The sequence below is a fragment of the Pelophylax lessonae genome, assembly GCF_965119305.1.
Source record: "Pelophylax lessonae genome assembly, chromosome: 1".
NCBI classification, from domain to species: domain Eukaryota; kingdom Metazoa; phylum Chordata; class Amphibia; order Anura; family Ranidae; genus Pelophylax; species Pelophylax lessonae.
The window spans coordinates 186,776,007-186,802,566 of record NC_138768.1 but is presented as its reverse complement, the minus strand read 5'-3'; the positions used below and the strand labels follow the sequence as shown (position 1 = coordinate 186,802,566).

General features: G+C 41.3%; 1 protein-coding gene across 1 annotated transcript in view; it reads right to left on the bottom strand.

Annotated features, from left to right (window-relative positions):
- Positions 1 to 26,560, bottom strand: part of LVRN (laeverin) — a 181,599-nt gene that overhangs the window by 50,079 nt on the left and 104,960 nt on the right. The window contains exons 4-9 of the mRNA XM_082243010.1: positions 20,321 to 20,447; positions 18,484 to 18,638; positions 11,242 to 11,355; positions 7,475 to 7,618; positions 1,595 to 1,660; positions 1,395 to 1,460 (exon numbers count right to left, since the gene is read on the bottom strand). Coding sequence (XP_082099136.1) covers positions 1,395 to 1,460; positions 1,595 to 1,660; positions 7,475 to 7,618; positions 11,242 to 11,355; positions 18,484 to 18,638; positions 20,321 to 20,447 — 672 coding nt within the window. The remainder of the gene's footprint in view (positions 1 to 1,394; positions 1,461 to 1,594; positions 1,661 to 7,474; positions 7,619 to 11,241; positions 11,356 to 18,483; positions 18,639 to 20,320; positions 20,448 to 26,560) is intronic.

Sequence of the window (26,560 nt, the reverse complement as noted above, 5' to 3'; positions counted from 1 at the left end):
ACCCTATGGGATAAGACTGAGATGCCATTAAAGTTTATGTGCGTTTAAAGGCAGGTGTCCCAATACTTTTGGTAATATAGTGTATATATGACAGTTTAAAATGTTATTGTGATTTTATGTTATCCTAAATAAGTGTATATGACCCTATATTATTTTCCCCCAATTTTGCTGAAGAAGTGGAAGCTGACCCAAGAAACATGTTGAATCTTTAAAATCCTGATACTCTAATTAAACAATATAATGATGTATTGTGAAATAATCAAATATGGTTATTTATCTGTGTTGGAGTATCATGTGGTAACATGTGTTTTATCTTCAACATTTCTAAAGACATTAATAAAAATATGCAGTTTTATATAATGTTACAACTTGGTACCTTTAAAGTCCTGCAGTTTTTCTTTGTTAAGCCCCGTACACACGCACAGATTGTTGGCCAACTGATCGGCCAACTTTTGTCCAGTATTGTGCTCCAGACTTGCACTGGACTTTTGTTGGCCAACAAAAACCAACTTCAGAAGTGATGTCATGTTCTGGTTGACTTTCAGTGTGTTTTTTCTTCTCTGAGCATGCCCAGTCTTGCTCATCTGATTTTTGTCTGCCGAAATCTGTACTGACTGAGGAACAATCGGCCGTTCTTTGTTGGCCAACAAAAATTTTATAGCATGCACACCAGATTTTTTTCGGCCGAAAATTCGCAGTTGGTTGTCGGAAGCATCATACTAACAAGCCAACAATCGGCAGATTGGACGTTGGCCAACAATTTACGGCCAACAATCTGTGCGTGTGTACGGGGCTTTAAGGCCCGTACACACGTACTGATCGTCGGCCGAAAAGCTTCGGCCGACGACCGATCTGCAGATTGTAGGCTTGTTAGTATGATGCCTCCGACAGCCGACAGCGCACATTCGGCCGAAAAGAATCTGTCATGCAAGCATTAAAATTTTTGTATGCCGACACCAGAGCGGCCGATTGTTCGCCAGTCAGTACAGAATTTGGCTGACAGACCGCAGATTTGCAAGACTGGGCATGCTCAGAAAAGAAAAAACACAGGGAAAGTTAACCATTACATGACATCACTTCTGCAGTCGGCTGTAGTCGGCGGACAAAATTCTTGTGCTGTCTTTGCACTTTTCAACAGACACCGACAGCCCGGGGACAAAAGACGGCCGATCGTTCGGCCGACGATTGGTACGTGTGTACAGGGCTTTAGAGTCTTTGAATATGTATGTATGTATGTGGGGAAGTTCTCCCCAAATCAGCAACACAACTAGATGTATTTAAAAACAGGTTTATAAATGCAATTCACAATACAACATATGGAACATTAGTAGGCTAATAGAAATCGTGAATAAATTATTTATATTATATAGATGTAGGAAAATAGAAAAAAGTACCATTTGCATATGATTCCACAGATCATCCTGGTCAGCATTTGAGAATGAAAATTTCTTCAAGTATGACTGTGATGAGACAAATGGAAGGTGCATTACTTCTTGAGGAGAGAGATCCATGTTGCATCAATGAATCAGCTGTGAATGTCTAGTCTTATATTGCCAAAAGTTCAAAAATTCCAAAAATGATTTTCTAAACTCACGCTGATCCCCTTGATGAAGAGTTTCTCTGTCAGGAAGGTGGAAGCCATTCGGAGCAAAGCAGATGCCTGCAGCAAAGTGGATACTTTATTTAAGTATGTGCTAATGTTTTCAATAGCATTCAGTGTAATACATATAGCTAATGACTTAGTTAACAAAGATGGATTTCTTTAGATTAGATAGACAAATCATTTAAAGCAGTGGTCTCTAAACTGCAGCCCAGGGGCAAGATTTGGCTTTTATCCAGCCCTCAGGGAACTATTTTCATGATTTCTCCTACTGACAACAAAGATGGGGAATTATTTATTCCCACTGACGTCAGGCCCTACTAAGCCAACTCACTGGCCACAGTCCACCCCCCTGAAGGATAGTAAACTGGCCCGTTGTTTAGAAAGTTTGGGGGCCCCTGGTTTAAAGGATCAGTAAACCCAAAAACGATACTCCAGGTACATGCTGACATCTTATATTTCTTGTGCACTTTATTAGTGTGATATTAGTGCTGGAATACCTTGGTCTGGACACATGTTATGAGGAATGTGTTATATATTTTATACAATGAGAAATTCTACTAACAGCTGGAACAAAAGTGGACAGCAACACCTAAAGCTTGTAGGCCGGATTTAGGGCAGGGAGAGCTTGCTGATGTGAGAAGTCAAGGGCTTTTGCAATCTATCAGGTGTCACCCATCGCTAAACATCATTTTTGGGTGGACTTATCATTAAATGACAGGCATTTTTCACAGCTTTTATGTCAGCCTGAATGCTGTATGGATACGCATCTCCAAGACGAGCAACGGGTATCTCCGAGGAAGGCAAGAGTTCATGCTCATTTGCATTCACATTCTTTGAACTCACCTTGGATATGACAGGTAACACCTCAAGTGCAATCAGAGGTGACAGTAAGTATTAGTAGGCACTGGCAAATTGGCAAGGAGAATTGAAATCACTTGGAAATGAACAGGCACAGCAATTGTTCACCCAGTGTTTCTCTGTTACTTTGTTTCTAGCAACTACATTTCTGGAATTAAAGTGTCCATTCACACAGGGCCGGATTAAGAGCATCATGGGCTTGGTGCTGAGGATTTTGAAGGGCCTTAAGGGCCTTGCCTTGGCATGCACCCAGAGGAGGAAGGGTGCAGCCATGCATGCCTAATTCAACATGGGATGCTGTCTCTGAAGCCCATAAACACATCCATGCATCAGCAACTGTCCCTCCTTGTCCGGCCTTCGTGCTGTGTGGGGAGGTTCTGAGGGAGCTGCCTGGGGAAGCGAGCATAGAAGCCAGACTTCTGTGTTTACAAGTGACAGAAGAGCGGTAACAGTGAATATGGCCAACCCGGGGCCTATATAAAAGGTAGGGGCCTGGAGCTGCAGCTCCAATAGCCCCTACGTTAATCTGGCCCTGCATTCACACTACTGTGACTTGTCAGGCGACTTGTCAGCCTGACAAGTCGCGGTCTGTCACGGTCCATGCAGTGCTACAGGACCAGTTCTAATAGGAGCGACACAAGTAGCTCCGACTTCGAAAAAGGGTCCTGTACTACTTCGGGGCGACCTCGGAGCGACTTTCATAGACATTCATTATATGAAGTCTGTGCAAGTCGCGCCGAAGTCGCGGTGCACGCGACTTCACAGGTCGCCCCCGAAGTCGGAGCGACCTAGTGTGAACTGAGACTTACTGTTGAAATGTATCAAAACCACCCAATGACTGTCAATAGGCATTTAAGTAACAATTTTACTTTACAGGCGATTTTCTCTCTGATCTGGTCACTCAGAACAAACTATGAGTGGAAGGTGACTACAGCAGCACAAGGCAGTTTTTCCCTGTATATTTAGTTGTTGACTTCACATTTTTTACATCATCTCAAATAACATTTTTTACACTTTTTGATAACATTAGAAGCTAGGTTAGGAACAATAAAACAAGAAAATGTGGGAAAAGGTGATGGTAGTACACAGGTGTTACAAATGACAATTGATGTTGCGTATTTACAGGCTCCTGTGATGGAATGATGCAGCCTTGATTCCATGAAATCATGTTTTCATTCAAAAGCTGAAGGAAAGCCTACAGAACTGTGCAGAACCAACATCTGGCCAAGGCTATTGGTTTGTTCATACCATCTATGTTAAGCTGTGTGGAGCTGCATTGATCTGCACAGATCAACACAGGCTCAATGCTAGGGCACAGAACACAATTGTTACAGATTGACTTGCAGGCAATGAATATTTTGGTTCCGTTTAGCACTACTCATCTCTGTGAAACAGGATTCTGTGCAATATTGAACCCATAATCAAAGTGCAGAAATGTATTTAATTCCATGTTTTTATTGTATAAAAGAAAAAGCAAAAAGCTAACCAATTGTAGCAAGCTTTGTGAATTGCTGTATTGGTACAAACAAATATCATAAAATCTTTTTCTTTTAGCTGTACAGTTCCCAGCTATTCATATTGTGAGGAGCTGGCTGGTTGTGGATGCTGTAAATGTTTCTCCTAGGATTTTCTTTTATAGTGAGGAGCTTCAGGGTTTATGTGTTCAATGAAAAAAACAAACTTTTTGTTTTCTCTGATCTGAGGTTCAGGTCTTCGTTCTGGAGCCTGGTGGCTTTTTAGAGCTTTGGATGGCAAAAAGCCTCCATTCCTAGGTCTACATCTTACCTGGTAGACCTCCCTAACTAGTTTAAGCTGTCCACAGACCTCTATATATGTCAGCTGACTAATGCTCAAGTATCACTCTCTAATTCTGCTGTGATGGTCTGCTTTTCAGTGAAAGGCTTGACAACTAGAAACATCAGATTAAGCTGGTTATAGACAGTTCGAATATTGACCAGTTCTGCAGGAACTGGCCGAGATTCGAACCATGTACGGCTAGGCTGAATGTACCCAAGCTGATCGATCGATCAACTTGGGTACAACCAGCCTGTCAGATTTTTCATGTGATTATTGCTAGTGGCTGTTAGCAACAAAAACTGTAAACACAATGGCTCCGCAACAGTCAGTGTTGATGGGCAAATGGAGTGATTTTCTTTCCTGTAACCCGTGGATGCAGGAAAGAAAATCGCTCTGCCTATGGCCAGCCTACGCCTGTTCCCTTTACAACTTGCGGGATGATGAGGGCAGTGCCTTAAAGAGACAAACAACTGTTATTGAACAAAAAAGCCAAAGAAACTTGTAAAGGAATCCATTAGGCAAATGCTAACCGGCAAGCGATGAACTCCATAACCACCCAGCAAATGTGACAACTGACTGATGCCTACCAAGCTTTCTTGAAGGGGCAGCAGCAAGTGAACCTGTCACTACAGTAGCAGATACAGGACCTGTTAGAGAGGCAGGTGATGGTGCAGGGGCTGACTTCCAGACCTTGCTAGCACAGGCTTATTCTGAAGGATGATGTTGAAGCCTATTTCTAATGAGACAGTTGGGAACTTTGATTTACAACCCCAGGATGTAAGGAATTATCCGAAACTTTAACTAAAGGAAAAATTCTAGCCAGGCTCAGGATTACCATTACTTTTCAAGCACAGCGTGTATTTGCATGGGTATTTGACCCATGGAAACCCACAAGATCCCAGGGGTATGAATTGTTCCACCTTAAAACAAGTGGTAGCAACCAAAGGTACCAAAGCCTGATTAGATTGTGGAATTGTGGAGTGGAGACATGAGGGAGATGTGGCAGTTGGCATGGACTGGGAATTGTGCTGATGGTTACTTCATTTTATATAAGCCTATGTATTGTGACCTAGGGAGGCATATATCACCATTTGTCAAGCCTTTTTGCAGTATCCCATGACTTACTCTATTGTTTAAAGAAAGAATAGGAGCAAATTGTGGAGTATTTTGCATTTCCCCAGTCTCACACAAGAATGCTATTAAATCTGACCAATTTTCAAAAGCTGAGTGGTCGTTTAGGGGATTGAGTAGCATTTTGTTCAGTTCCAGTGTTTCTAAATCATATTGCCATTAGTGCCAAATGAATGCACCCCATCCACATTTTCTAAGTCTGCTAATACTCTTACCTATGACTGAGGTACCTTTTGAGGGGTCTTGCTATGGATGTGGTCAGGCCACTGCCAAAGTCCACTACAAGGGCACTGGCAAACGTTGGTAGTCCTTGACTCATGCCATCTAGAGTCCAGAAGTAATCTCTCTCAGAAGCACATACTTTAAGATTATAGTGAAAGAGTCATTCCAGGTGTTTCTGCGAACTGGTTTTCCTAAGCAAATTCTGACAGCTCAAGGAACCCCTTTCATGTTAAACATAATCAAAAAACTGTACTGGTTGTTGAAAATACTGACCTATGCACCTCACTGTACCACCCTCAAACTGATGGGCTGATATAACGGCTCAGCGGAACCTTGAAAGGTACGATAGGGATGGATAAGTGGTTGATAAGCATGGAAAAGACTGGGACTTACTGTTACCATACTTAGAGGTTGTAAAGTCATTTTTTTAATACAATAAAAACAAGGTTTATACTTACCTGCTAAAGTGTCACCAATGAAAGGTATACAAGAGGTTGGGATGTCAGTGACCCTGTCCGCATCTCAGAATCAGGAGGTTATAGAGTATATAAAAATGTTTCCAGAATTACCTAGCTGAACCAACATAATTTACCATGACTTTAGGACTGAGTAAAGATAACCCTAATTGGGTAGCTGAAGCTCAGAGAAAAAATATTTCAGAAGAGGTACAGAAAATGTTAACAGGGACCCAGAAAAGGGTTTCTAATGGACTGTGTGTTAAGAAAATTAAAATGTGCTTATTCCCACAGGTCTGGGCACAGCAGGAGGAAATATTAGGTACTGGCTGCTAGGGTTGTGGACAGTGTATGTGTCACCTAGGTTTTTGGTATAAGCAAAAAAAAAAACTTTGTTCTGGCTTGGGTTCTGGAGCCTGGTGACTTTAAAGAGCTTTGGGTCGGAAAAAATCCTCCAGGCCTAGAGTCATTTTTTGCCTGGTAAGCAGAACTCATGAATTAGTCTGAGCTATGCATAGGGCTTTTATATGTGAGCTGACTGAGGCTCAAGAGTCCTCCTGCTGTGAGAGTTTTTTGCTGGTGAAAAGGCTGACTTCTGACAGAACACTAACATGTGCTGCCTAATCCCATTTTTTGAACCCATTAGCAGGCAAATTGTTAGTCAGGACAGGACCTGAGTTCAGTTAGTGGCTCGGATGAGCAGATGTTTTGTTTGTGTTATACTATGGGCTTAATGGGAAAATGCCCTCCTGAACTGAACTGAGTTAAAAAGTGCAAGGCAAAACTGTTTGGGCTGATTCCTGTGTGTCCCTGTTTTGTGTATGGTTTTGCACTGCCAGTACAAGTTGAGCCTGTCCCCCTTACAATATGTAAAGTAAAACCAAGCTATACAAATCTTTTGAAGTCATACTGGAACCTAATAGGACTAATGATTTTTGTTGATTTTGACAGTCTGGCAAATGGATATTATTATTATTATACAGGATTTATATAGCGCCAACAGTTTGCACAGCGCTTTACAACACAAGGGCAGAAAGTACAGTTACAATACAATTCAATACAGGAGGATCCAGTGGACCCTGCTCGATATGGGGGCGTTTAAAACCCCTGATCTTGAAGGCCTTTGCTACAGATTTGCAATCTTTTGCCAGAAGCTGACATACCCAAGGCTCTGGTATGAGATATTAAGAAATTAGACTTTGCAATAGGGCCCCTCTGCTGTTAATTACAGCACCAATGGGAATAGTGTGACATCTCTTACTTTACTACCTTACTAAATTTTATTTAAAGTGATATTTGATTTTTTTTATGTATTTTTTGGTTTAGTATTCAGTTGTTTCAGTGTGCTGCCCGTATTTTACATTATATACTAAGTGTGAGAATTTTTTTAAATTTATACATCTCTTACCTTGTCATATGTGAATTCATCAAATAATAGCATTATATCATCCACATGACCAATGTCTTCTTCTTTCACTGATACAGCTCTGGCAGTTGCTCGAGCATCTCTTTCAAAAATATTTATCAGGTTGTGCACCATGAAAAATTCATTCTGAATGCAAAAAAAAAAAAAGGAAGAAAGTGATGTATTTATGCCCTATTATTGAATAGGACATTTAAGAAGGTGTTATCTTTTTGTATTTTATTTATTTTAATTGACTTAATGTCACTTGAAGGACATAGAAAAGAACAAGGGACGCTCACTGAATCTGGAGAAAAAGAGGTTTAACCTCCATACAGTATAGAGAAAGGCTATTCAAAAGTAAGAGCTGTGAAAATGGGGAATAGCCTCCTAAATGTATGAAATATAACTTTCTATTTCCATTTATAAGTAATGACACCAGAGATTGTTGATCCAGGCAATATCTGATTGCCTTATGGGATCAGGAAGGATTTTTTTTCCCAATGAGTCAGCTATGGGTATAAGGCTCTGTTTTTGCATGTTTTTATTAATTTATGTTTTTACTAACGATTGAACTTGATGGACCTGCCTCTATTCAACCTAACTATTTAAGTAAGACACTGAACAACCAACACTTGGTTCCTAAACACCAGAGGTATAAATGCATTTATTATGACCTTTACCTACAATAAAGTTTCTTAAATGTTTTCTTATGTTTTCATTGAAAGATCATTTTTTTTTTTCAATTATACTGTCTTATATATACATGTCAGATGATAATATGCCTTAAGCTATTATCTCAGTGACACCATTATATGCATTTTTTCCTCATGTGTTTTATTATTTTCATTATGTTTTTTTTAATACTAAGATCTTCGCCTTTAGCCTCCTTCATTACCTATATGTTCCTTGAAATTTACCTGAACAATACCCTTCTGACATTATACTTATAAAGGCCAGTCCACCAAAAAGTGAAATCACAGTTATAGTTGAAAAGTACTGGGGTCCATCTTTCAGTGGCTATTTTGTGGGTAGAATGACTAATGTTCACTGTATACTGTATTCAACCATGCTCCTTTAGGAAACTCCCAATATGCAGCAAATAATAGTTATGCGCATTTTCGCATGTCTTCTACAGCCCAAGGGGTACCTCTTTTTCAAGTTCCAAATTTGGGAGGTATATACAAACAGGAAAGAAACAGTTTCATGATTTTTGAGTCTAACTCCTTAGACACAATTCCTTTTGCACATAACTTGCCTATATTAGCCACAAATGCTCAGAAGTGGCTAGAAGAAAGAAACAAAACAAGGAAAACAATGGTCTCAGTTTGTAAATGTTGAAGATTGGTGCTGTCCCACCTTACCCTGCCAGCAGTGCAATGAACACTATTATGGCAAATACAGTCCTGTTTCCTACAATAAAGCCTGGTACACACTATTCATTTTTTCCATTCAACCCAGCAGGTTGAACAAAAAAATATCTGTCAGCTTATGTCGAAGCCACTGTACTAACAATCCAATGTTAGTACAGCGATCTCCCCTGCTGAGCTGTTGTATTATCCCCCCCAAGCCCCTCCCCCTTGCCAGAACACTGAGAGTGCTGATCGGGAGCCGGGCGGCTAGTGGTTTTCCAGCATGCACATCCAACAGAAGTCAACCGGCTTCTGTCGGTCCGCCTGACATACACACAGGTTGAATGTCGGACGGTTTTTATTGGACAGGCCAATGTCCGCCGACATTCGGCCCGTGTGTACAGGGCCTAAATATACACCTCTCCTTTTACATATTATTGTAAATTGTTAAGAATATTGAACAAGCTTTAAACAGAGTAAAAATTATAGTACATTTTTGGCCTAAATAAAAAAGTTGTTTAGACAGAGAGAAATATTCTTGCAGGAAATGGCACAGCATGCTCCTGTGCTATGAGTGAGAGATAATTAGCCCCAAGTGCTCACCTACCCTCTGTTCATTTCCATTTCAAGGTGGATGCCTTGTTCAACATTCTAGAAAAACTATACCCTGCTATGTTAAACAGAGAACCTCCATAATTGTCCATAAATGCAGCGTAGCAAATGTTTTACACTGGGAAAATGTATCTGAAATTGCTTCCATTTATATACCAACCCTAAAGATACACTTGACATATGCTGTGACCCCTTTTAACCAGTTTTCAAGGCTTGAATATTTTTCTCATCCCCACGTTTATATATATATATACTTTAAATGATAGATGATGTTTTAAATGTCTGTTCATCGCATAGACCTTTATTATGTTAAGGAACAGCTCACCGTCTACACTGCAGGGGAACAGACCATTAGTTCCTTCAGCTAATGGATCAACATTTTTTTCAACTTTACTTTTTGTTAGATTTTTTTTTTTTTTTTTCAAATACAAAAAATAAACACAAAAGCATACCAACACAGTAATAACACTTACATATAGTAATTACTCTAGTGTTAAAAGCAGTTTCACAGAAATCTTCAATTTGAATAATCATCAATCAGGAATTTTAGTCATCATTAAAGAAGAATTCAACCATCAATTCCACATTTGTAAAACGTAACCAGAATTCATATCGAAAATTTTAGAAACTGCTGACAGGCAAGGTTTTTATAACTAAAGAGACCCTAGTGGTTTCTTCTGTCATTAATGCTTTTCCCTGCTTATCAGAGGTAATGTACCCTGAGCCATGCATGCGTAGCTCAACATACATTTATGGCATCGCTCTGTGCCGCAATGAAGTGACCCTCATACGCATGCGTAGGAGTGACATTCTCACGGTCGAGTTTTGCAAGCAGATGAATAAAGCAACACTAGAAGGAAGACTGGGAGAAGATGGAAACTCTTGGACTGGTAACAGCTGTGCAGTGCATACTAGCACATTATGGCATAAACCTCCTGGAGGCCCATTAAAAGAAAATTGGCAGATTTTAATTTCACTTTAATGGGTCACTCTGTGCGATCAAAGGTAAGCTTTTAACAAAGCAGAAAATCATTTTGGTATCATTGAATAAACCAAGTGTTTACATTTAATGGGCAGTAAAGGATCTAAATTAAAGCAGGAATCTAGGCATATATAAAAGAAACAGATTGATGCAGCTCTTTATAGAAATAAAGTGGTATTAAACCCAAAAACAAAAGCTTAATAAATGTGCCAGTGAAGGTGATCCAACCATTGAAAAAACTTCTTGTCGTTAGCCCTACACTGATTGAAATTGGCTATTGGAGGACAGACTGGTTGTGCTCCCAGCACAGCCAGAAAACTGACCACATGCCTGCTCTCATGCATAGTCAGTTTGAAATAAGAAAGTACGTGGACGGGCAGGATCTTTAGATATTTCACACAAATGAAGCGATGCAAAGAGAACAGGTTACTTTTTAATACAAGTACCACAGGCACATATCAGGAATATGAAATATCGGGGTAAACTTAATTTAGATGTATGCTAAACTACTTAGTAACTAACATCGCCGTATGTCCTATTATGTACTAGTTATGTTGACAAAAGTAGGATAGTAGGAGGTAGAGTAAGACCCTATTGCATAGCCACATAATAACAATGAGGTCATGCCAGGATAAACATTAGGTAACTACATACAAAGGTGTAAATGCATCATGTATAATAAAGCCATTGTGCCTATTGGATATCTGCCTCCCCCCACCCCCCCCATCTATTCAAAATGCATCCTTTAAAAACAGACTATTTAGCTTAAAAATGACTTCTGTCAAGTAAGAGCAAGCAATTAAATGTAGTAAAAAAAATATACCTACCAGTCTCAGTTTGGGGTCAGCAAGGCTAGCCCCTGCATATTCCATGTAAGAGGCAAACCCTTCATTAAGCCATATATCGTTCCACCACTTCATGGTGACAAGGTTTCCAAACCACTAGATTAGAAATAAAACATGAAATGACAATAGCTTGCCTTGTATAATCTTGTGTAGCCATCACAATATAAGTTAAATTTTTGCCTAAAGGGTCAAAGCACCCAAGAAAACATTCTAAGAAATTATTACATCTCTCAAGGACTACAGTGGCAACATTTCTTGGCTTCGATGAGGGCTTTCACTATTGGTTTACTGGGCTGAACAACCAAAATTTCAAGCATAATGGAAACAGTGCTAAAATTGCAACTGTCTGCTAAAATTTGATAGAATATGGGGTGAGTGGCTAGCTCTTCCTGACACTTGTGAAGTGCCGCCTACTTAATTCCTTATTTTTGAGCCAAAAGATGACTCGATCCAGGGCTGTACGTACAGGGGTCGCAGGGGTCTCAATTGCGACCTGACCCTATGCTCCAGGGGGCCACCTGTACACTTGGATTGGAGGGGTGGCGGGGACGGGATATAGAGTAACCGATCGCCTCCATTTTTCTTCTTTCAGCCAAAACAGAGGGATTGCTCTACATGCCACACAGCCGACCCTCCTATCTACCTCCTGGTGTGATCAGGCTCCTATGTAATCCCCTGGTTCCCCCACAGGCCCTGAAGTGCTGCCGGGTCCCCCTACTACCGGCTGCTGCGGGGGATGCTTTCGGAATGAAGAGCGAGGAAGGGGTCAGTAAATGCCACCTCCATTTCTTGTAAGGGAGACCGGCAATGAAGCCTTGTGGCTTCACAGCCGGCTCTCTACTGCGCATGCACAAAGTGCCCTGTGCTTTGTGAATGGCCTGGCGGTGGGAGAAGGAGGAGGATAGAGAGCGGGGAAGGGCCGGTAAGTGTATCTTTTAATGGACCCTTCCTTGTCTTAATGAAAAAAGTCAGTGATCCCTGCCGATCACTGACTCTGTTCATTCATAACTGAAGCATAGTAAATGCTGTTTACACTGCTTTAGTTTGTGAATGAAAGGGAAGCTCTGTACAGAGGTATTCCTGTCCATTAATGCTGTGCAGCTGAGGCTGTAAAGAAGGAGATTGAGGGATGTGTCCTCAGAGCCGGTTCACATTTGTGCGGCTGCGGCGTTCGCATGTAATGTCGGAGCGCACTGCTCCTTCATTACATGCGATCGGCTTTGCAGTGCGAGTTTAGCCATACACTTTGTATGGCTAAATTCGCACCGCACCCGCAGCAAACACGCACAGGACCCTTTTTTGCATCAGGATCGGATCGCATAGCGGTTCACACTTGTGCGATCCGATCCTGTGCGAACTGCAAGATCGCACTGCGTTATGCGATCAAACTGGGGGTGTCGTTAAGATTACATTGACACCCCCAGCGTATCGCATATGGCAGTGTGAACTGCCGGGGGTGCGTTTGCGATGCGAGAACAGGCTGCGGATTCGCAGCCTTCCCGCATCGCATAAGTGTGAACCGGGGCTCAATCTTTTTTCTCTGTCTCAAAGGTGAAACATCTGAGGTCTGTTTAGACCCCTGATATTTCACCAAAGCTCCCCAATGGTGCTTTAAAAAAATAGTAAAAAAAAAATAAAATAAAAATAAATAAACAACAAAGATCAAAAAACTACTGACACTAGTGGCGAAACTACCAGGGTCACAAAGGTCACACTTGAACTGGGCCCTAGGGGTGGGGTCAGAGGCCGTTTATGGTTTCTGGCACCAGAGCCCTGAAGGCTCTAGTTATGCCTCTGCCTTGATTATTCTCCCTATATTAAAAGTGTTTCTTTATTGTATAAAGGGGTCAACTACAGGCAATGTATGCTTAATCATGTTTATTTTATTTTGCTTTATTTTATTTGTTTTGATTGCCTTCCTTCTGTACTGTGGATCTGTCATAAGATGCACATTTTATGTATCCATGTAATGGATGAATTTTTAATTTCACACATTTTTGTATATTTTCTTCTGTGCCTTGCATGGATATTGTTTTACAACTAATGTATCTGGATCACATTTTATTTTTCAATAAAACTTAGTAAAAAGAAAATAGCAGCTGTACTTTAAGACAGATTACCATAGTCCAGCTATGACTGAAATATGACTGAATTTTCCAGGGAAAACGGAGAACATTTCAATTAATTTAACATGAAATATGTCTGCAATTCTGCAGCTTCCTTTCAAACCACAATCAGCTGGACTATTGCTATGTAGTGATCTAATAACTTTATAGTGTATAGTAGGAGAATTTGGATAGGGAGATTCGGTTAACTGATTGTAACTTGCTCAAGGTTAATAATTCCAGAATTAGTCTCCAGCGAGGCTAACTGATTTGCTAAACAGCCATTCCACCTAAACCTAATTCATTACACCAGATCTATTATAGTAAAATATATGTATTAGTAAGTCAGTAATAAAGTGTGCTCACAGGCATTATGAAAGAAAAGGCTTGTGTATCCATACAGATTTTTATATTTTCTTGCATTACCTTACGCCTAAACGGGTTCTGATCTTTAAATATTTATTAATATCAAACACAAACCATCTAACAAACACCTACAACATTTTACATCATTTAGCTGGATAAAAAAGTTTACACAATCAAGGGTGTTGATTTAAAACATATGAGAACATTTAAGTCAAGTGTTCTAGTCATTTAATGAATTCCAATAATATACAGCATACTGTATATAGTATATATTTGTGTTTATAGGTTTCTAACTTCAATCACCAGCTTGACATATTGGTACGTCGTTTCAGGGGGATGAATGAGTGTACATGTATGCAGTGGTGTATTTAGGTTTTGTGCTGCCCTAGGCCTGACTAAACTTGTGCACCCCCTAATTTACATATGACCCACCCCTACCTGTAAAGGCCACACCCCTTACTATTTATGACCCGCCCTGTCATCTGTGAACCACAGACCACAAGTCTATCGGTGCCCATCAGCGTAGCCTTATAGGTGCAGCCTCATCACTGACTGCTTTATGGGGGTGTCAGACTGATTTGCCTCCTGGACTCTGCCCTCTGGCCCAATTCACCCCATAAGATTCGCACTATACTAAAAGTGTAGCCCAAGCCGGCGGGGACCCTTTTCGTGCGGGACTCGGGAGGAGGCTGTTTTTTTTTTTTCGTGCAGGGTGCAGCTTTTTTGCTGCCCCCCTGCAAAGTGCCGCCCTAGGCCTGGGCCTTGTTGGCCTAGGCCAAGATACAGCACTGCATGTATGATCCTACCACCCTCAGCTAAAAGGTTAAGGTGGTGAGCACAGAACCATAACCTTTCTGCTTCGTCTGGCATAGTGTTTGTTGCTGTACAGTTAGGTGGGACTACCAATGATGGCGAACCTTATCACCCCAGATGTTTTGGAAGTAAATTCCCCATGATGCTCATACACTCTGCAGTGTAGTTGAGCATCATGGGAAATATAGTTCCAAAACATCTAGGGTGCTAAGGTTTGCCATCACTGGACTAGACAATGAATAGTACTTGCGTATACTGCCATTGCTACTGACTGACCCTACAGGGAACAATTGGCATGGTTCTATAACCTGACAAATAAACTGCTCCTACAAACAGCTGGCTAGTCAAGTCAGATGTCTATTTTTTCTTGTCTGCGGTACCCTTACTTTGTCATTGTAAAATAAGGAATGTCATCTCCCCCTGTGTTGTTGAAGAACACCTGTATTTTTGATCTTTTGCCATGTTGCATATTTCAGCAATGTTTGAATTTTAGAATACAGAAAAGTCACTGTGCATTTTTCCATGCAGGGCAGAGCAACAGGATTGCTTTAATACCACCCTTCCCCCAGCATATACTCCCCTTTTCTTCACTCCTCTGCTATTCCACTTACTGCTGGGAAATAAAAGGATACCTGGTGCTCCCATATATTAGGATCATGTGACTCACTAACTTCTTCCTATGTGACAGTGCTGGCGCTTATTGATTGTCCAAGCAGTGTCCCACAAGGGTAGGAAGAAAATCCCCATGTCTGTGTAAACTTAGACTGGGATTCAATAAAAGCTTACACATGGTTTCCCCTAGCAATGGAAGAATAGGCAGGAGTGTGAAAGGAAGGTAAAAATTAGATGCTGTGGTGCCAGCTTTAAAATTAGACTTTTGCTTGCCTTACCATGGGCAAAACACAGATTTACTTTACGAATAATAGAACCATTGCTAAATGCCATAGTTATGTGATCTTTTTGTTTTATGACAAGGCTGGCCAAACAGACATCTGAATTGGCAGAAGTTTCTTGGTCCAACTACCCACTTTTCAGCATGTCATTTTCCTACAGATTAAAATATGTTTTTATTTCTAGACTTTGATAAAATGAATGTTCATAAACTATTTCTAGGTTATAAATAGTTACGAAGATTATTTCAACTTGGCAAAAATAATATATATTTATACAGTATCTCACAAAAGTGAGTACACCCCTCATATGTTTGTAAATATTTTATTATATCTTTTCATGTGAAGAAATGACACTTTGTTACAATGTAAAGTAGTGAGTGTACAGTTTGTATAACAGTGTAAATGTGCTGTCCCCTCAAAATAATTCAACACACAGCCATTAATGTCTAAACCACTGGAAACAAAAGCGAGTACACCCCTAAGGGCCCTTTCACACGGGCGCTCCGTATGTCCGCAAATCATCCTATTTTTTTGCGGATGATTTGCGGACATAATGTAAGTCTATGGCATTGCGGATGTCAGCGGAATACCCTCCGCTGACATCCGATTTTCCTCCTGTCAGTTCTGTTCCGTTTTTTGGAACAGAAAAAATCCTATTTTTGTTCCGTTCAAAAAACAGAAAGGAAGGAAAATCGGATGTCAGCGGTGTCATCCGCTGACATCCGCAATCCCCCATAGACTTACATTAGGTCCGCATATCATCCGCAAACGGATGGGATGATATGCGGACCTACGGAGCGGATGACAGAAATGTCATCCGCTCCGTGAAAAAAAAAAAAAAAGTCCCGCAGCGGACCTTTCACACGGAAAGCCCGTGTGAAAGAGCCCTAAGTGAAAAAGTGTTGATATTTTGTATGGCCACCATTATCTTCCAGCGCCGTCTTAACCCTCTTGGGCATGAAGCTCACCAGAGCTTTACAGGTTGCCACTGGAGTCCTCCTCCACTCCTCCATAATGACATCATGAATCTAGTGGATGTTAGAGACCTTGCACTTCTCCACCTTCTGTTTGAGGATGCCCCACAGACTCTCAATTGGGTTTGGGTCTGAAAACATGCTTGGCCAGTCCATCGCCTTTACCTTTAGCTTCTTTAGCAAGGAAGTGGTCGTCTTGGAGGTGTGTTTGGGGTCATTACCATGTTGGAATACGGCTCGGTGGCCCAGTCTCCGAAGGGAGGGGATACTGCTCTGCTTCAGTATGTCACAGTACATATTGGCATGACCATGACACTCCCATCACCATGCTTGACTGTAGGCAAGACACACTTGTCTTTGTACTCCTCACCTGGTTGCTGCCACACACGCTTGACACCATCTGAACCAAATAAGTTTATCTTGGTCTCATCAGACCACAGGACATGGTTCGAGTAATCCATGTCCTTAGTCTACTTGTCTTCAGCAAACTGTTTGTGGCCTTTCTTGTGCATTATCTTTAGAAGAGGCTTCCTTCTGGGACGACAGCCATGCAGACCAATTTGATGCAGTGTGCAATGTATGTCTGAGCACTGACAGGCTGACCCCCCACGCCTTCAACCTCTGCAGCAATGCTGGCAGCACTCATACGTCTATTTCCCAAAGACAACTCTGGATATGACGCTGAGCACATGCACTCAACTTCTTTGGTCAACCATGGTGAGGCCTGTTCTAAGTGGAACCTGTCCTGTTAAACCGCTGTATGTTCTTGGCCACAGTGCTGCAGCTCAGTTTCAGAGTCTTGGCAATCTTTTTATACCCTAGGCCATCTTTATGTAGAGCAATAATTATTTTTTTTTTTTTTTCAGATCCTCAGAGAGTTCCTTGCCATGAGGTGCCATGTTGAACTTGCAGTGACCAGTATGAGAACGATAACACCAAATTTAACACATCTGCTCCCCATTCACACCTGAGACCTTGTAACACTAATGATTCTTATGACACCGGGGAGGGAAAATGGCTAACTGGGCCCAATTTGGACATTTTCACTTAGGGGTGTACTCACTTTTGTTGCCAGCGGTTTAGACATTAATGGCTGTGTGTTGAGTTATTTTGAGGGGACAGCAAATTTACACTTTATACAAGCTGTACACTCACTACTTTACATTGTAGCAAAGTTTAACCACTTGCTGACCGCCCCACGCAGATTTCCTGCGGCTGCACATAATCACGTAGATCTACGTGATCATGTGCAAGCGGCTTCGGCAGCGTGCGCGCACCCTGCCCGGAGCCGTGCTACCACTGTGATTAGACACAGAGGGAGGCAGGCCGTGGGAGCAGCGGGCGCGATCGCCGCCAGCCTCCCGCAATCTTTGTCAATACTGACAGGAGAACCATCTGTTATGTAAACAATGTAAGACGGCTCTCCTGTCAGAGAGGCAGGGAAAGAGTGTGTGATTCAGCTAAGCGGGATACAGTATATATATATATATATATATATAAATTTAGATTTTAGAATGTAAAGCAGGGCTTCTCAACCAGGGTTCTTCCAGAAGTTGCTAGGGGTTCCTTGAACCATTAGCAATTTCTAACTCTCAGATAAGTTCCAACTGACACCACTGATCTTTTTAGCTATCTGTAAGGGGGTAATTATTCCCAATGACAAGTGTAATTAAGCATTCTTCCAACTGACTAATACACTAATGCATCAGGAGCTGTAGATATGATTTTTAGCAGGGGTTCCCTGAGACCCGAAAGTTATTTCAAGGGTTCCTCATGTTGAAAAGGTTGGGAAAGGCTGATGTAGAGCCTTGAATTTGTAATTATAGCTGCTTGTGTAGGTCAAAATTGCATTTGTTTTAGTTTTTTTAAGTGACAAGTTTGGCTTGGAAATTGATTTTTCAGATTTCAGATGTGTATTTATTGTCATTCTGACAGATTTTTTAGGTCAAACCAACTCATGGGCACAATGTTTTGGTCACATTCTACTATTAACTTTTAGCCAATCAACATCCATTCACTATTATTACTCATTAACAGCATAATTAAAAAGATTTGGGACATTTTACCACATGCCTGGTGTCCTATCTCATGAGCAACAATCAAAGAAGTCAACGCTCTAGAAGTGCTGAACTTTTTGTCTGGGTTGTACATCAATGAGCTTTCTTGAAAAGTAATTAATCCCCAGTTTTCCATTGCACCAACACCCAGTTCAGGCATTGCTACAAAATCTAGAAGAAAAGAAGATAAGAGTTCATCTTTACATTAAGTTTAATTTCTCAAATTTCCCAAAACAGCTTGACTGGAAAACCAGCCTACATTATCCAATTTCCCAAATCCAATGCTTGCAAGTACCAATGTGACTTCCATGGTCACCAGCTACTTATGTATGTTTAAAATACACACACAGAGCGCCTTACATTTTTTAAAGATAAAAACATGATACTTTCTTTGCAGGTAGCAAAAATTCTAAAGTCCATTCTGTCACAGGAACTGAAGGTGGGAACTATGGCTAGATGTGGACTATAGTTGTAGCTTTTCAATGCTTTAGGTTGATAGGTGTGTCCCTATCTCTGGTTGGAAATGTTTGAAAGTGAAACGAAGAGCTGGTGTAGCATTATTGATGTGACATTTGGTAGAAAACATGAGACAGCCTGACACAGTTTTCAAAATGGGGCTTTTGGTGCTCAGTTCTCTAACAGTTAAATACCACATGAGTATTTGCATTAAAATAACTCGTGATCCTATTAACTCCAGAACAAGCAACTCATAAAAAAACGTTCAATACCGAATTCGTTAAATACTTTATTTTGAGATATTTACTGTGGTTTTTTGCACCTTCATTTCATGCAGATTGGACCTCCGGCTGCAGCTAGAAGTAAAACCTCCACCATGGCAAATTAAAGGCAGATGTATCTGTTAGGAACCCATTACTCCTTAAAGGTGCCGGTACACACCAGAAGCCCAACAGGGCACAACAGGGCTGCTGTTAGAAATCATGGGCCCCATACAGCCTACCCATTTGACCCACCCCTGGCCCCTCCCCTGTCCCGGCTTTGAACATGTAATAGAATGAGACATGACTGGTCCTCTTTATGGAGAGATTTGGGGTCTATTAGACCTCACATCTCTCCTCTAGCCTTCAAAGCATCTGATAATATTGAGATTTCTGCTCCTACAGGGCTTTAGAAAGCCCTGTTTGTTATTTTGCAGAAATGAAGTGTAAAGATGCCTGGGCCCCCCTGTTAAGCTGATAAGGCCGGGCCTGGTACAACAGAACTGGCTGTATGGCCTTATCAGTGGCCCTGGGGCACAATAGCAGCTGAAGGTGTCCCGTGTCCCCACACTGACTCAAAAGTGACAGATTCTCTTAATAACCATTACCCGCTTCTGCTGATTCTTACACTTACAGTGCTGTCCTGCAGTTTTGTTTGCATGTCCAGCCCTGTAATGTACTCATTAGTTCTGGTTATGGAGGAGCATGTGATCTTCTCTTATGCTGAAAAATGATCAGCGCCTGAGCAGATCTGAGTCCTGTCACATGAGGGGAAGTTTAGTGTGTTAGCTCCAGGAATAAAATATCATGATGCTTACACAGTGTTTTTAATTCAGGGTTCCAGCAGATGAAAAGGCTGGCAGGGAAGCATGGGGAAGGTAAGTATCAGAGGGGGTTATCAAGGCAACCTGTAGTTTTTGTCATAACTTTAACCCCATCTTCACCCTACCCTTAACATAACATTAACTTAATCCCTATAACTCCCTAAAAATGCTTACTTATTAGGGCCAAAGTTGTCCAGCATCAAATCTTTACTCTCTCTACACCAAGATGTTACAGCATCAATAAACTGGCAGCAATAGCAATTGCTTCAGAAAATATGACTTATATCATAATCTACTGGTAATGCACACTCACCTGTTTTCTGCAGTGGATATGAGACATTCAGTATATCCTCCATAAATGAAAGCATTGGCCCTGCAATGGCCAAAGCAAAGTTTGCATATCCTTTTTGTACTACTTCCTTCCGTGCCCAAATTCGTATCTAAAGCAATACAAAAAGAGTAAAAATAAAGAATTACAATATTCTTAAAAGCTGGTCTATACTAAAGTACTAATGTTTAGTTTCCCTGCTGCTTTTTGAATATTTGGCGTGTTTTATCTAGCTTAGACTTTTTGACTTCTAAAGCATTTTTTTTTTATGAATTGCTAATATTAATTTATCTGTGTAGGAGTGGACAAATATTACACAGGGGACTGAAATCAGTCCTTGAGCAGAAACATGTTTTTAATATAAAATGTGAAGGTATTATGTACTGGTTTCCTCCACTTGAAGAGTTTTTTGTCTTGCTCTGAAGGGTGATAATGCCGATCTCCCTGCAATCCTGTACAATGCACGCAGTTGTGATATTGTTCAGCTGGGAGGAGGCGCCATATCAACTTCCACCCCTACTGAAGAAGTAAAGCGTGTGACGTAACGCGTATAGGGGTGGAGCCTCACATCTGATGTTTCTGAAGGAAGCCTAGCCTGTGATTATTTTGCTGTGCCAGCCCGCACAGCTCATGTGCCTTCTTTGTAAGTTTTCTACTACTTTTATTGGCCATTAAACTTTTAATTGGAGAGCACTATATTTTCCCAGTATTTCTTATACATTTACATTGAGGACCTTGGGTGAGCAGGAGGACTGATCGGGTGCTGACCTCCCCTGGTTTACCGAGATTGGATTGCATTTATCCCATGAGGGCAACTGCTAGCTCTGACCCGCTGATAACACAGGGGAAGGAGCGGGAGGTGAGCGCCCATTTCTTTGGATGGAGGAGAGCACAAGCACCTTATCTATTCAGTACTGAAAGCTATTTTTCACACTTAGCACTTTTTTGCACTTTATGGACTTTTTAAAGCATGTTTAATCACAATGAATTTTAGTTGATTTTTTATGGTATTTTGCATCTATTAATTATTAGCCATTGTTTATATATAATTTTTTTCACATGTAATTCATTTTCGTCAGTAATATATTTATTGTTTACACTAGATTCACTTTGGCGCAGTACTGTTGTTGTGATTTTTGTTGAAGTATTTTCATTATGAATCAAAGCTTAAGAACACAGGGACATGACCTCAAATTAGAAGGAGGACAGTTCAAACCTAATCTTAGAAAATTATATTTTACTGAAGGAGTAATTCCAGCAGAGGTAATAAGACTTCCAGCAGAGGTAATAAGACTTCCAGAAGAGGTAGTGAGTCACCCAACAGTAAGTCTTTTTAAACATTTTATCTATACTCTTAAAAAAACTAAAAAGGGGAAGACTAAATGTTTTTTTTTCTGTTGTCACTCTTCTATGTAACATCTGCTGACACAAGGACTTTTTTTGGAATTTTTATTGCAATGTTATTTAAAGAAGAGGTTTAGCAATTTTAGGGCACTACATGACCTGCTGTCTCTAGGATAGACAAAATTTTTGCTTTGATGCATGTGGTCTTCCTGTGTTTCATCACAATGCCCTCCAGAGTAGGCCGCTTTTCATTGCTTTACTATACAACTAATATAACTTGTAGTACAAACTGTGCAGATGTTTTCCCTGATCAGATATTTTTAGCAGAACACACAGGAACTTTGTTTATCTAAGCATCTGAAATAAAAACTGTCTATTCTTGATGGCCATGCATGGTCTAATTTACAAGCAAATCGTGTGCTTTAGTGTATCTAAGACCATAACTTTTTTTAGCATTGATTTATTAGAGAAAGGTTAGATTCTCTGTCAGGTTTTTATTGCTTGGAAGATTCTTCCTCTCTATGTGCCCTGATGACCAATGTTACCACTGGAACAAAAAATGATGGTAAATTTTATATTTTACAATTGTCTTGGGACGAAGAGGTATAGGGAAATCTTCCATTAGGTTGTCTGGTGACAACTGTCTAAGGCAGGCATGTCCAACCTGCGGCTCAGGGGCCGCATGCGGCCCGGTACCGCAGGCAATGCGGCCCACTGCCCCCTGACCATTTTTTTTTTTTGCTGGGGAGGAAGGAAGGCGGGTCGGGGGCATGGCCACAGCGGCTTCCAACTAACTGTAGGCAGAGGCTAGTTGTGTTAAATTAGTGCTGGGGGGGGGGGGCGCGGCAGTGCTTGAAGGGCGAGGCGGCATTTTATTACTTATATACCTTAACTATAGTATATATTTTATATGTGGCCCGAGAAAATTTCTCTACACTCAATGTGGCCCAGAGAAGCCAAAAGGTTGGACACCCATGGTCTAAGGACTGTTTCACATGGGCTTCGCGCTTTGACAAAGCATTTGCAGAACTTTCAGCACACTTTGTTGAAGCTTTTAAAGTACCATTCAGCACCAGTTTGTAATGGGAGTGCTAATTGCCACTTTAACCGCTTCCATACAGAGCAGTTTGACACCCTTCCTGCCCAGACCAATTTTCAGCTTTCAGCACTCTCACACTTTGAATGACAATTGCTCAGTCATGCTACACTGTAACCAAACAAAATTTTTATCATTTTTTTCACACAAATAGAGCTTTCTTTTGGTGGTATTTGATCACAACTGGGGTTTTTTTTTTCGTGATATAAGCAAAAAAAGAGCAAAAATTTTGAAAAAAAAACACTTTTTTTTAGTTTCAATTATGAAATTTTGCAAAAAATTAATTTTTCTTCATACATTTGGGCCAAAATGTATACTGCTACATGTCTCTGGTAAAATTAACCCAAATTAGTGTATATTATTTAGTCTGTGTGAAAGTTATTGAGTCTAGAAGCTATGGTACCAATTACTGAAAATTGATCACACCAGATGTACTGACTGCCTATCTCCTTTCTTGAGGCCCTGAAATGTCAGGACAGTACAAATACCGACCAAATGACCCCTTTTTGTAAAGTAGACAGTCCAAGGTATTTAGTAAGAGGCATGGTGAGTTTTTTGAAGTTGTAATTTTTTCCCACAATTCTTGGGAAAATGAAGAAAAAATTTTTTTTTTCTTTTTTTTCCCACAAAGTTGTCAATTTATAAGCTATTTCTAACACATAGCATGTACACAGCAAAAATTACACCCAAAAATACATTCTGCTACTCCTTCCGAGTATGGCGATACCACATGTGTGAGACTTTTACACAGCCTGGCCACAAAAAGAGACTCCACGTCCAAGAAGCACATTCAGGCGTTCTAGGAGCATAAATACACATAAAACTTTCTTACTACCTATCACACTTTTCAAGGCCCTAGAGCACCAATACAATGGAAAAGTCCACAAAATGACCCCATTTTGGAAAGCAAACACTCCAACGTATATTCTATGAGGCATTATGGGTCGTTGGAACATATCATTTTTTTCCACAGGTTTTTGGAAAATGTGGGAAAAAAATGAAAACTTTTTTTTTTTTACACAAAGTTGTCAATTTATAGGATATTCCTAACACATAGCATGTACACAGCAAAAATGACACCCCAAAATACATTCTGCCACTCCTCCTGAGTATGGCAATACCACATGTGTGAGACTTTTTCACAGCCTAGCCATATAGAGGGGCCTAACATCCAAGGAGCATCATCATGCATCCTAGCCACTTGCCTAGGCCTATTTTTGACATTTGTTGTTTACAAGCTAAAATCAGTTGTTTTGCTAGAAAACTGCTTAGAACCCCCAAACATTATATATTTTTTTTTAGCAGAGACCCTAGAGAATAAAATGGAGATTATTGCAATATTTTTTATTACACCGTATTTGCGTAGCGGTCTTCCAAACGCAATTTTTTTGGAAAAAATTCACTTTTTTTAATTAAAAAATAAGAAACCAGTAAAGTTAGCCCAATTTTTTTACATAATGTGAAAGATAATGTTACGCCGAGTAAATAGATACCCAACATGCCATGTTTCAAAATTGCGCACGCTCACGGAATGGTGACAAACTTTGGTACTTAAAAATCCCCATAGGCGACAATTTAAAAATTTCTACAGGTTGCCATCTTTGAGTTACAGAGGAGATCTAGGGCTCAAATTATTCCCCTTGCTCTAACGATCGCGGCGATACCTCACATGTGTGGTTTGAACACCGTTTACATATGTGGGCGGGGTTTCTGTATGCATTCGCTTCTGCGCGCGAGCTAACGGGGACAGGGCGCTTTAATTTTTTTTTTTTTTTTTTTTTACTATTTATTTTATTAATTATTTTTTATTTTTACACCGTTTAAAAAAAAAAAAAAAATGATCATTTTTATTTCTATTAAAAGAAATGTAAATATTCCTCGTAATAGAAATAGGCACGACAGGACCTCTTTTTTGTGAGATCTGGGGTCAAAAAGTCCTCAGATCTCACAAGTACACTAAAAGATAGAAAAAAAAAAAAATAATTATAATATAAAATGAAAAAAAAAAAAAAAAGGACCTTTAAACCGGTTGCTAGGCAACAACATTTTCCGTAGCTCCGGTCCTCCAAGACCATAGAGTCAAGTGAGGGCAAGCTTGCCCTCACTCGACATCCTGTCTGTGAGGATTCGGGACCGGATCGTTTTCCCCGCTGCCCGCGGGTCCGGTAAGCGGGGAAAAGGACCGGAACGCGTCGGGAGGGGGGGGGCGCCTATCTGCTGCCATAACACCGGTATTTAGGTTTAAACGGAGGACGTATATAAACCTTTTTGGACTTGGACATGGTGGCTGTATGAAGGGTGACAGGTACTCGGGTACTTTGTTGGGCAGGTGACAGGTACTCTGGTACTGATGAGCAGGTGGCAGGTACTCGGGTACTCCGATAGGCAGGTGACAGGTACTCGGGTACTCTGATGGGCAGGTGACAGGCAGGTGATAGGTACTGATGAGTAGTACTCACTGACTGATAGGTGATAGGTGATACTGTACTGATGGGTACTGATGATCAGTACTGATACGTGATAGGTACTGATGAGTACTGATGAGTAGTGATGGGTACTGATGAGCAGGCGGCAAGTACTTGGGTACTTCAGGCATCAGGTACTCTGATGAGCAGGTGGAAGGAACTCGGGTACTCTGATGGGTAGGTGACAGGTACTCAGGTACTCTGATGACGGGTACTCCGTTGACAGGTACTCAAAGTACCCGAGTACCTGTCATCAGAGTACCCGAGTACCTGTCATCAGAGTACCCGAGTACCTGTCAGAGTACCCGAGTACCCGTCATCAGAGTACCCGAGTACCCGTCATCAGAGTACTCGAGTACCTGTCATCAGAGTACCCGAGTACCCGTCATCAGAGTACCTGAGTACCCGTCATCAGAGTACCCGAGTACCTGTCATCAGAGTACCCGAGTACCTGTCATCAGAGTACCCGAGTACCTGTCATCAGAGTACCTGTCATCAGAGTACCCGAGTACCTGTCATCAGAGTACCCGAATACCTGTCACCAGCCTATCAGAGTACCCGAGTACCTGTCATCTGAGTACCTGATGGGCTGGTGACAGGTACTCGGGTACTTTGATGGGCTAGTGACAGGTGCTCTTTATTGGGGGGGGGCAATCAGTGTGTTTAGGGTGCACTGTAGTTGGTAACTAGCTGTTACCACAATCTCCTCCTCACACAGGATCAGTGTGTGAGGAGGAGAACACGGTGACAGCTAGTTACCGTGTTCTCTGTTGACATTTGTGACCGGCTGTGATTGGACACAGCCGGTCACGTGGTAAAGAGCCAATTTCATTGGCTCTTTACCTAGATCGGGGATCGACTCTGTCCGAGGGACAAGCCTCGTCCCCGATCGCTGCTCTGCGCGCCCCCGGGGGCGCGCATTGCAGAGAGAACGAGCGGCTCGTGCTGGAGCCGCTCATGTGATCGGCTGTGATTGACACAGCCGATCACGTGGTAAACAGCCAATTTCTATTGGCTGTTTACCTTGATCAGGGATGGGCTATGTCCGAGGGACGAGCCTCATCCCTGATCGCGCCGCTGCGCGCCGCCGGGGGCGCGCAGTAGCAGCTAGAACGGGCCGACGTCATATGACGGCGGCCCGGATCTAGACAACCACTTTGCCGACGTCATTTTACATGACTCGGTATGGAAGTGGTTAAAAAAGCTGCTAGCAGGCTTCAGCATTTATTGAAGCTCCTTGAAAGCCTGCTGAAGCCTGCTAGCAACTTGCTTAAAGTAGCAATCAACGCTCCCATTAGGATCGGTGTTTAAAATTTAGAA